At 36.5% G+C, this 11,552-nt stretch overlaps 1 protein-coding gene across 1 annotated transcript; it reads right to left on the bottom strand.

Annotated features, from left to right (window-relative positions):
• Positions 1–5,310: 5,310 nt before the first annotated feature.
• LOC140866830 (uncharacterized) lies at positions 5,311–7,148 on the bottom strand. Its single transcript, XM_073271884.1, has 2 exons — positions 6,979–7,148; positions 5,311–6,475 (listed from the first exon to the last, which is right to left on the bottom strand). The coding sequence occupies exons 1-2, from the start codon at positions 6,999–7,001 to the stop codon at positions 5,473–5,475; spliced, it is 1,026 nt and encodes a 341-aa protein (XP_073127985.1). The 5' UTR covers positions 7,002–7,148; the 3' UTR covers positions 5,311–5,472.
• Positions 7,149–11,552: the final 4,404 nt, after the last annotated feature.

Here is an 11,552-nt window from a genome sequence, read left to right as displayed (position 1 = left end):
CCGACGTGACCCCGACATCTTAAACTTGACCTAGGACTAAGCCCAAGCCTGACCAGACCACACCAGCCTATGCCCCTGCACCCAAACAGAAGCCCTAGCACAAATGAAACCCAACCCGTTCACCTACACTTCCAATTCCAACTCTATACTTCTTTTGCCTTATCTCTAATCCATTTCCAGCCCTTAGCAACCTTCAACACCATCTCTTAGGACTTATACAATCACTAGGCAGCCCTCAAACCATACCACAAACTCATTTCTTTGAAGTTAACAAAACACACACCAAAATGCACCAAATTCTTGGACAATCAAAGAGGCCCATGATTTTCAATGAATTCCTCATGACACCAATCAATACTCAATCAAAACACAATGAAAATTTCGAATTTAGGCTACAACACTTCTGAATTTTTTTTGAAAAAAGGGAAAAAAACGAGATGAATCAAACTTCTACATGCCTCTTTCCTAATTTCGTCACACGACTCCTTGGATTTCAAACCATGAGCATAACTCGATTTTTGAACATAACATGGGCTGGGAATAAAAAAAACCGAACAACACAAATGCCAAAATCATAACCATTTCGAATTTCAATCAAGAACTATAGCAAGAAAAATTAAATAGCTAGCTTGGAGCCCAATGGAAGCTCATACTTACCTCAACCGAGAAAACCACTACAACCGATGGAAAAGGAAGCAAAGATGGCTGCTAGGACACGGCGTAACTCAACTGCAGCACCTCCTAGACCTGGACTCCGGTCGGCTAGGGCGGCTACTGGACGGCGACGGTGGTGGAGGAAGCTTGGAGGAGGAAGAAGCTATGGAGCGGCCTTGGTGAGTGAGAAAGAGTGAGGGGAGTCTGTGAGGCATGAGGTAGGTGTATTTTGGGGGGCCAGGGTTACACTTGAGTTGTATTTTAAGTTTAAGTGTATATGTGTGTGTATAGGTGTATGTATCTATTGGTAGGTGTGTGAGTCAGTTTAAAAAAAATACAAATCTTGCCTACTAAATTAACACTTGTAAAATCCCCAAGTTTAAAAACCTCAAATTAAAATATTAGATTGGGTCTTACTAATTCGAGTTTAAGAAAATTTTAACTTTTGAAAAAGTTAAAGAATAATCCCAATATTGCGATATAAAAAAAATGATTTCTGATATCCGGAATCTTCTAACTTTCAAACTCTCATCTAATTTCCTCCTTCCTCCCAACTTAACTTTTTTTTTTAAAAAATAAAATCTTGGGAACTTACCGCCGAAATCCACCATCGCCGAACACCGAAACCGAAAGTCACTGACTCAAAAATCTCAATAATAAATAACTTAAAATATTTGAGCACTTAAACTTTAAAGGAAACTTAAACAATTAATTCCAAGCAATTAAAATCATAATTATTGAAAAATGAATTTAGGAATGAAATTCGAATTATGAAATTCTAGGTGCTACATTCAGTCAATCTGAAAAGAAGCCATAAAGATCAATATCGATATTCGAACTCCAATCAATACACGGTTCGATCGTTTCAAACAAAACGATATCCAAAACTTAAACCGGCGGCATAACGGATATATTCTGATCAAACCGGAAACACAGACATCAGTATAATAACTCAATCAACTCACAACAACTTCAATATCATCCATACAATTCAAATCAACCAAATCTCAAATCCTCTTTTTCGAAAATCATAAGAAAATTCATAACAAATCCGAACGACGTTCTTTTCCAATTCCGACTGAGAATAAACGAGAGCTAGTTCAAGAACATCATATCTGAAACTCAGTCGATTCTAAAAACATCCAAAAATAGAAATATAACTGATCGGAGAAATACTTACGATAAAACGAAGCTCTCGCTGCCGGGATCGCGAATCTGCCTTTAGAATTAAATTCTAACGGACGGATCGAGCAGAAATCGGAATCACAAAGCTAAAAATCACGTTGGGGCATCTTAAATAGGGGAGGAGACATGATGGAGGAGAAGGAGAAGTGATAGTCAACATAAAATCTTGAAGATAATATATAAAACTCCAATTTTGCACTTTAGTCCCTGAAATTTCCAAAAATTACAAAATGGACCCTGATCAAAAACAAATCGGCTCTCGAATTATGTAATCTCCGATTATCTCAAATAAACTCAATTAAGATAAATTTGGGGCGTTACACAAATCAAGCTAATCAAGTGTCTAATTATGATTAACTTGGCAAAACATGATTAAGAGATCCTCATAAGAGTTTAAATTATTCGAAATGGATTTAGAACACTCAAAATAACTAAAGTAGATCCCAAGCTATCGTGCAGATCAGAACGTACGATCAAGAGATCGGTTCGTCCGATCTGTGTGAAGTTAGGTAAGAAGTAAATGCGATTGTAAGTAAGGAGATCAGAACGTGCGATCTGGAATCGACGCGTCTGATCGTGGCCAATACAGTTGTCTAATGATGATGTTAACAATATGACATCATAGGGGGGGATCGGAATGTCTGAAGTAGGATCGGAGCGTCCGATCTACTGGCAAGGACACTTGTCAAAAACTTATACACGTGGCAAACATTCATAGATTGGAACGTCCGATCTGGTGATCGGAGCGTCCGATCGTGGTTTGGTGCGACCGATCGTGGGTTCGATGCGTCTGAACGTGGCTGATAAATATAGAGTCAAGATGGCTCATTTCTTGGTCATTCAACTCTCTTCTCTCTCGTTTTGTGAGTAATTTTAAGGTCTTTTACCTGTAGTATTTGGGTATCGGGCGGAGATTTTTTGTACCTGGACTGCTAGACTTTGAGAGTGTTTGGATTACTGTTTAGTAAGGTATGGACGTATTATCCGAGATATCAGATTGAATATACACATATTATTTTTTCATGTTTTGTGTGATATTTTATCCATTAATATTATGCGACATACATTTACACGTCGAGTTTTATGCCTTGATTTTCACAGCCGGTAGTTAGGCATCGCTCAGCCCCAATATTTTTGTAGACGGGTTTTTCCATGGATTTGGGCCCGGGTATGTCCACGGTATTATGGTATGGAAGAAACCTCCTAGTGCGACGACTTAACGTGCTACATACCATGACGCTTTGACTAAGAAGTATTCTGGATAGGTTTTTCCAGTACCCTTCATATTTCTTATGCATACATGATACTTTTATATTTGTACTTCTATATTGAGCATTTTATGCTCACATCCATAGTATTTTGTATTGGACACCCTATTCCATGGGGCAGAGCTCAGGTTGGACGGACCAGGAGGTAGCGGTTGTTGAGCTATAGTGTTCCGTGTTTTTACCAGTTGTATATGTTTGATGGTTTGAATTCTAATACTTCTTTTCTATTGGGTTGTATGATTTATCATGTTGTTCTGCAGGTGAATTCTGTATTTTATGGTTCCAGTTTCCATTGTATTTTATTTAAGTGCATGCTTAAGACTCTGTTGGTAGGTGATTCCGGGATGTGTCACTACACTTTATTGGTATCATAGTCTGCATTTAAATTGGGATAATCAATTTTGGGAATAATCTCTATTGTTTTCGTATCAGATGGCAAGCAATGATGAAAGTCACGGTAGCGTGGGTGGATGTTGGGGTGATAGTGAACGTCATCAAGGCCATCGACGTAATCATTTTAGTATGCATCGGTTTATGCAAGTAGGTCCTAAACCGTTGGTTGGAGGTGGGAATCCAGAGGATTCGGAGATAGTTGGTCCAAAACTATCTCAGTCTAATTCATGCTAGTCACCGCATTACAGATTTAGTTATGTCTTTATTCTAATCAAAGAATAATTCTCAAACTTAGACAATCCTATCAAAAGACAACATTATCTTGAATTCTAAACAATCACATAAGTACTAAATCCCTTGAATTCAGTTACCACTGATATTCCTTTTGGTAGTTACACCCTTGCTATGACTGTGTAAACTGTCGAGACTAAGGTAACCTCCCTAACCATTTGGAATATACCCTCAAAAACATACCGGTATAGGGTCGCGGCTCCTCGCTCGTCTCAACTAACCCAACGCAATCCCCATCACCTGGTATAATTTATTCATGTGCCCCTAATGAAAACTCGTCATCACCTGGCAACAACCACTTGAGGTATAAACAATTGGTCTAGGTAACTACCCAGATCAAACCATATGAACCATATGCGAACCACGCCCCTGATGAAATACATCATCCCTAGAAAAACCTCAAAAGTCTATCCCTTACCAATCATCCTAAGAAAACCGCCTAGAATTAGTAATTTGTTAAATACTTGTAATAAATTTATAACTTATGAGCCACAACAGTTAACACTTATCAATCAATGAAATTTACTTTGCATCATACTATTGACTCAAAAATTAAAACATCGAAACATGTTTAATACAATCCTTTATTAAAAGTTTCAATACAAATCCTTAGTTACAACTTCTAAGAAAAATCCCAAGAATAAAAAATACAATGGATTTCATTTCTTACAACAGAAATATTACAATTGTTTTTTTATATTTCATTCAACTACCCGTTGTATATAATCTTAGTATTTACTGATCTTGAGTGTACAACTTTCGCCTCCATCTTCCCAGCATTGATTTCCTAGAATATGCGATGGAGTTGGAGCAATACTAGTGTTAAACTGAAACTGGGGATTTGGTTATAGAGGTGGATAAGTGAATATGGGTTCATCTGATTTGACTAATGATATGGATATTTGTATTTTAAATGGGGGCTCATCCATCTCATAGACTGTGAGACTGTCTCTCACAGAAGAGTCACTCTATGTATATATGGTCTTGGGGCACAGTCGGCCATATCTATTGTCAGCTGTTGCGAAATTAGTTGGTGACGTTTTGCAGAAAACTGCATAAATTTTGAATTTTGAATTTTGAATTTTGAATTAATTAATAATAAAAATACCCGACAACGAAAAGCTTAGGAGTGTTTACAAAAAAAAAATAATATTTTTGTAAAAGTGGTTTAATTTATAGATTATAAAAAAATTAAGTAAAATCAAAAGTTGATAGTGTTTGAAAACAAATGTGAAAATCTAAAAAATCAAATTTAAGTAATTTTGATAAATAAGTGGTTATATTTATTTTATTTAACGTTACATTTTATCATAATCACTTTTAGAAAATCATAATCGTCATGTGATTAATTTTTGATTTCAATTAAGCTAATCATGAAAAAAAACAAACAAACTATTTGAGTTTAAGAAAACACAAAGTGATAATTTTTAAGCCAAAAGTTTTCAATTACCTTTTTTTTAATAATTGCAAAAACTTTCTAAATTCTAACTTCAAAACCACTTCATAAAAATCTTATTCATCATAAAAGATCATCATCCAGACTAGAAGCTCAGTTCACAAATTGAGAAAAAACAATCATGTGGGCATCAAACATATCCTTACAAAGAATATTTCAGATACAAGAATCAAATTCAAAGCCCATCAAGAATCACATGACGGCATTCTTGAAATCTCTGTCCACTCAAAATTCACCTCCTAAACCAACCAGACTGAACACATGAGCATCAAAATAGCGTACACTTGCTTTGGTGCAAATCTCGATCGACTGGATTTCTCTTGTTTTGATGTTATAAGTTATGCAATGCCTACGATGGTAAAATGTACTGAAGAACAACACCTCCCTAGCTTCTAACCAACAACAGGGAATCATTTCTTTCACTTCACAAAACAAGTCTTCAAATAAGTGTCTCACGGGTTTCAAATCAAGCCTAATCATCATGATCCATTCTCCCATTTCTAGATTCAGTTCCCAAACATCCATAGTAAACACATCGGTCCGAGCAACAAATGATAAATTACTGCCCATTGCTAGATATGTTCCAAATAGTTTTGGTCTTTTTCGCTGAACAGGGAACCAGCAAACAGCTTCAGTTTCAGCATTGAATGTCAAAATAAAATTTTGGCTTAACCAATGTACATGGCATCCAGTAGCCATCTCCGAATAAAACAAAGGTACCCCAGTAGGGAGAATCAGGGGTACGTCAATACACCTCCAAACTTTATCAACTACAACAGTTAGCACAGCAATTCGTGCCATCGAACCCAAATTTTTACGACGCACGTGTACCACTTTATACTCCATGGAAGCCTCGGCAAATACCAAAACGAAACATGAATGATCTTCGATTCTATCAAAATATGGAGGAAGAATGATCTGTTGCTTTGTCAAGGGATTAATAAGACATAAATTATTGATGAATTTGGAATCAGGGACCAACACTAAACCATTGCAGCTAGTCCATATTACCTCCTCCAACCCCCAGTCAAGCTTACGTATCTCGAGGCATCCTCTTCGCATTTCCACATAAAAGGCATTGCAATCCGAGTACAAGTCCTGGATTAGAACTCCACTGGCTGAATTCCGAAGATGGTGCTGGATGAAATCTCGGGAACGGACGATGTCTGGTTTGTCTCTTCCTTGCGCACCTCTTACAGCAGCAGCAAATGCTACGGTCGATGGAAATCTGTGCATCACACAAGAGAACAATACTGTGGTTAACATATAACTCACTTCCTTTGCCCCTCAAATTCAATGAAATATAGTGGCAGAATCAAATGCAAGAGTAATCTCGTAGTAATCAGAAGCTGGATATACATATTAATAGTCATTTGAGTAGACTTAGTGGCTCAAAATTTGGCCAAAATAAGATCTCTAGAGAAAAAGGGAAAATGGGGAGAATTTCAGCTAGCAGAAACGGTGAGCAAATCTATGAACATTTGCACAAAAAGATTTAAACTTGGGCTACATGAAGATGAATGTGAAAACAGTAAACTCACAAAATAAAATAAAAAATCTGCGAACGTTTGCCCAAAACGATTTTTAACTTCTCCTAAAAAAAAAGAAAGATTTAAACTTGAGCAAGATAAAGCGGAGCGTAAAAAGGGGAAATTTTCCGGCAAGAGGAACGAGAAACGCCCGAAGAAGACTCGAATGTGGAATACATAGATTGTTCCTTTTCACAGTTACCGCTGTATTTGGTTTGCTGGCATCTTCCTTGCCCTTGAGATTCTTTTTCCGGGTCATGAGCGGCGGTTGCGATTGGGTGGTCGGGGGCAAAGCACCTCTGCGCACGGTGGAAGGGTATCTTTTTCTTTTTTTCTTTTTCCTATTTTTTTTCTTTTTTAGACTTGGGTCGACCCAAAGCGGTTACCCAAGCCGCGGTCGACCCAGCCCAAGCGGTCGACCCAACCCGGACTTGGTCAACTGCTCGACCGCTTGGTCGACCCAAATTATTGTATATATATTATGTTGTTTGTAATTTGTAATACTAAATAAAAATATTTGTGGAGCAGTGGTCAGAATATATTTTGTTGTTTATAATTTGTAATACTAAATAAAAACATTTGTGGTGCAATGGTTAGAACCTTGGAGGAGAGAGTAGAGCAAGGTTCAAATCTTGGAAGGAGAGAAAGGATGGGAAGGAGAGAGGCCGAGGATGGGTGGAAAAATTAGGGATATAGATTGAGCCATTTAAATATATAGGCATGGTCTTGTTTTCAATTCAATAAAAGGGGCTCTTGACTTTTTAATCCAGTCAAAGGGTCTCAATTAAGGGTGATTTGGTCTTTTTTTTTTTGAAAAAAAAAAATTATGTCCAACACTCATTTTTCTACACAATAAAATATGTATACAATGGTTTGGGTCGACCCAAGCGGTCGACCAAGCTGTCAAAGCGGTCGACCAAGCCCAAGCCTTGGTCGACCGCTTTCCCAAGGCGATCGACCGCTTGGGCAGGGAAGGCGGTCGACCGAGCCCAAGCCTTGGTCGACCGCTTTCCCAAGGCGGTCGACCGCTTGGTGAATAAAAAAAAAAAAAGAAGAAGAGGGAAAATGAGAAAGGAGAGTGAGAAAAGAAGAGATGAAAAAAAAAAAAAAAACAACGCAGAGACGTGAAAGAAGAGAAGGAGGAGAGAGAAAACACTTAAAGAAACGTGAAAGAAGAGAAGGAGGAGAGAGAAAACATTTAAAGCAGAGGCAATATAGTCTTTTCGATCAGAGGTCTATCTATTGAATTAAAAACAAGACCAGGTCTATATCCCTCATTTTCTCGATATAGATTCAGTTTTGTTTTTAATTCAATGGATAGACCTCTGAATTAAAAAAAAAAAAAACACTATTTTTTCTCTCCTAATTTTCCCATTCTTCTTTCCTCCTTTTTTTTTTCTTTTTCCTATTTCTTTATTTTTTAGACTTGGGTCGACATGGTCGACCCAAGGCGGTCGTTGAAGGAGCTTGTGCTGAAACTATCTGTTGCGACTTCGTGGTTGGAGTGTGAGAAGCACTTCATAAAACTATAAGGTATGACCCGACGACATTATGGTAAAAAAAAATTATTTAAGTTTATTTCATTATTCGGAAGCATGTTGGGCCAATCGATTATTTTGAAACTTGGTATATAGGCTGAAATCCTTGCTCGGTTGTATGTTTTAAAGCTTCATGCTTTGATGAACAGGCTGGATAGGCATAACAATGCCACGTACCACGATTTAGAGGTTGATTGGAAGAGCTTAAAAGCTCTTTCAAACAGCTTATAAGTTGTTTTAGAGCTTTTACGCTCTCAAATTTTGTTTGACAAAATTTTTTAAAAACAGCTTATGAGCTGTTAAAATAAGCTGTTAGACAGCTTATAAGTTGTTTTTAAAAAATTAAGGGTGGAGGTACTTTTTTCAAAGAGATCTTATTTTAATATTCTATCTTTCTAAAATATCCTTGAATATTTTCATAAATCTTCATCATATCTTCACTAATTAAATACTAAATATTATTTTTTTAAAAAATTACAAATCACATAATTTTTTTAAAATTAAAATATTAAAATAATTTATTTTTTAATATATGTTTATTCTAAAACTATTTTCGTATGTGTATAACTAAAAATTTTATTTTCATAGAATTATACCCTTTTTGGTAATTTTGACAATAAAAAGATCTTATAATACCAAACATATCCACATCTTTAAGTTGTTTAAAATAAGTTTATCCAAACACTTTAACAACTTATTTTTAAAATAAGTTCTAACAGCTTATAAGCTCGTAAAACAGCTTTTAAGCACTATGAGCTTATAAGCTCTTTTTAATAAGTTTAGTCAAACACCCTCTTAGTTTAAAAAAGGATATCTTTGAACAACTTTTAAATAATTAGGGAGTTTGTTGGGTCCGAAAATGCAAGCAATCTTGATTTTGATGATAACAAAACTTGTCATTGTGTTTCTAACATATTTACTAAGTGTGCAGCTGATAGAAGGAAAATTGGAAGTGATAAATTGTTGGAATACAATCTTAGCTCAACTTAGGTTTTGGGGCAGCTTCTTGTTTTGAACATAATTCATAGCTCGATGATCCAAATGATCAGCCGCCTAAACCGTCGCATAGCCAACTCAAAAGTCTACAAGTCATGTCTTATGATAGTTGGACAAATTCGGAAGATATCCAGGTCAAACTGCTACCTCAAAAGTGAACGAGATGAACAAGATGACATTGACAGCAGATGGAATGACATACCAGTTCTGGTGTAATGACCATATCTCTCAGCTCCGGGATCCAAATGTAATGATTTAGTATGCGTTGGAAAGATCAGAAGATGATCTACAAATCATATTCACATGTCAGAGTCTGAATCGGAGTCTAAGTAGACGATAAATTACGTTGATGTTTCTGGTTCTGCACAGGTTGATAACAGAACTCGAGGATGTACACAGTCTGATAATCTGAGCATATCTCTCTCAAATGAGATCCAAATGGAGTGATTCTTGATGCGTTGGAAAGCCAAGACAAAGGGCTACAACTATGATGTTCACCACTTTGAACGTAAATCAACGCATCAAGATCTACAAGTCCTTGACTGATCAACATATCCTCGACCGACTTGGTCCTCGACGGATTTGAGCAGCCCTGGTATTTCAGGCATAACTTTTGCATATGAACTCCGAATTGAGTTATTATTGTAGCAGTGGAAAGCCAAGATCAAGGGCTGCAATTTTCATGTTTATTACTTTGCCCTGAAGTCAACACAAAATGAGTTACAGGCATCTGAACAGACAGTAGCAATTCAAGCAGCCGAGAAATGTCACCTGCTCTATATCAACCGATCTAAGCATGCCAACCGACTCAAAGATATCAACTTATCACCAAGATTGTCACCTGATCTCGTCTCTCTACTGCTTCAGATCCAGATCTAGTCAAACGGTCAAAGCTACAGTTCAAAAAGATAAATATGAACGTTGTGATATCAGAAACAGTACACAACCTTTTCCAACAATCATATTATTGTGTCTAACATCTATATTATTCTTGGAGCCTATAAATACAAGATCTGGACATTTAAGAAAAGAGAGAGTGGACACCCAAAAGAATATTCAGCTTGTTAGAGCTTTTCCAAATCAAGAGAGGGCATCAAAGCAGATCTATCAGCTTCTTGAGAGCAAGCCCAAGGTGTGAAGAACACATTAACAGATTTCTTGAGCTTCTCCAGTCAAGTTCTTCACATCCCACCCACTCACTCACACATATACGAGAGATGTACTTTGATGATTAGTTGAGTGAGAGAGTCTTTACACAAAGACGTTAAAGATTGTGTTTATAGTCTTGACATAAAGACGTTAAACATTATGCGGATTGTGAGGTTGCGGCCTACAATCGAGTGTTAATCTAGGATTTTCGATTTAGGCAGTGGGTAAGTCCTAAAGTTGGATTGGGGTGATTACAAGACGTTGTAATGCTCAAAGTCTTCTAGTGTATCCTTCCGAGGAGGAAGAAGGGGTGACGTAAGAGATTGAGCTCCGAACATCCATAAACAAATCCTTGCATCTTTACTTTATCGCATTTATTTATTGTTGATGTTTTTGGATGATTTGTTGAAGAATTTTATATCTTCTTTAAAGTACCAAAATATTGCATACAAAGTGTTTGATAAAATGCTTCAACCAAAATGTTTTTACTATCTCAACTTGTAATCTTTTCAAACGATTTCTCAAATGCATAATCAGTTTTTAGATGGATTATTTCGAGTGTTTCCCGCTTGGTTTTGTAACCAAACTCGATATAATTTATCGATGCTCGGTTCATATTCGAACATTTCAAGAACGAGCTATTGTAGCTCAAAATATTTTTAAAGTGTGTATTCACCCCCCCCCCCCCCCTCTCCCCTCCCCTCTACACACCGTTTTTTATCCTTTCAAAGCTAGAACAAAGTTTTTAATGTATAGGGAGTAAAACATAACTTGTTTATGAGTTTGGGTGGGAATCTCAAAATTTCTCTTGTTTGCGGATATTCTAAATCTGATAGAAAGTTCATCATATATATTTTTTGTCATACTGAGATTTTGTATGGTACAATTTAGTAATTTACCATACCATTATGGATATTTTGTTTTCTTGAAATCTTTATTATTGTTTGGTGACAACCTTATATGTTCTTTTATTTTCTTGAAATATTGGTGATAATTGAAGCATACATCGTCTTATCTTTATTTATATTTTAAATCTTTTAAAAAATATTTTTATAATTAGACCGGTGATCGAACCAAACCAAATGATCGAACC

The sequence above is a fragment of the Henckelia pumila genome, chromosome 4, assembly GCF_033568475.1.
Source record: "Henckelia pumila isolate YLH828 chromosome 4, ASM3356847v2, whole genome shotgun sequence".
NCBI classification, from domain to species: domain Eukaryota; kingdom Viridiplantae; phylum Streptophyta; class Magnoliopsida; order Lamiales; family Gesneriaceae; genus Henckelia; species Henckelia pumila.
Note: the sequence above shows the minus strand (reverse complement) of the source record. Positions and strands in the feature narration are given on the sequence as shown.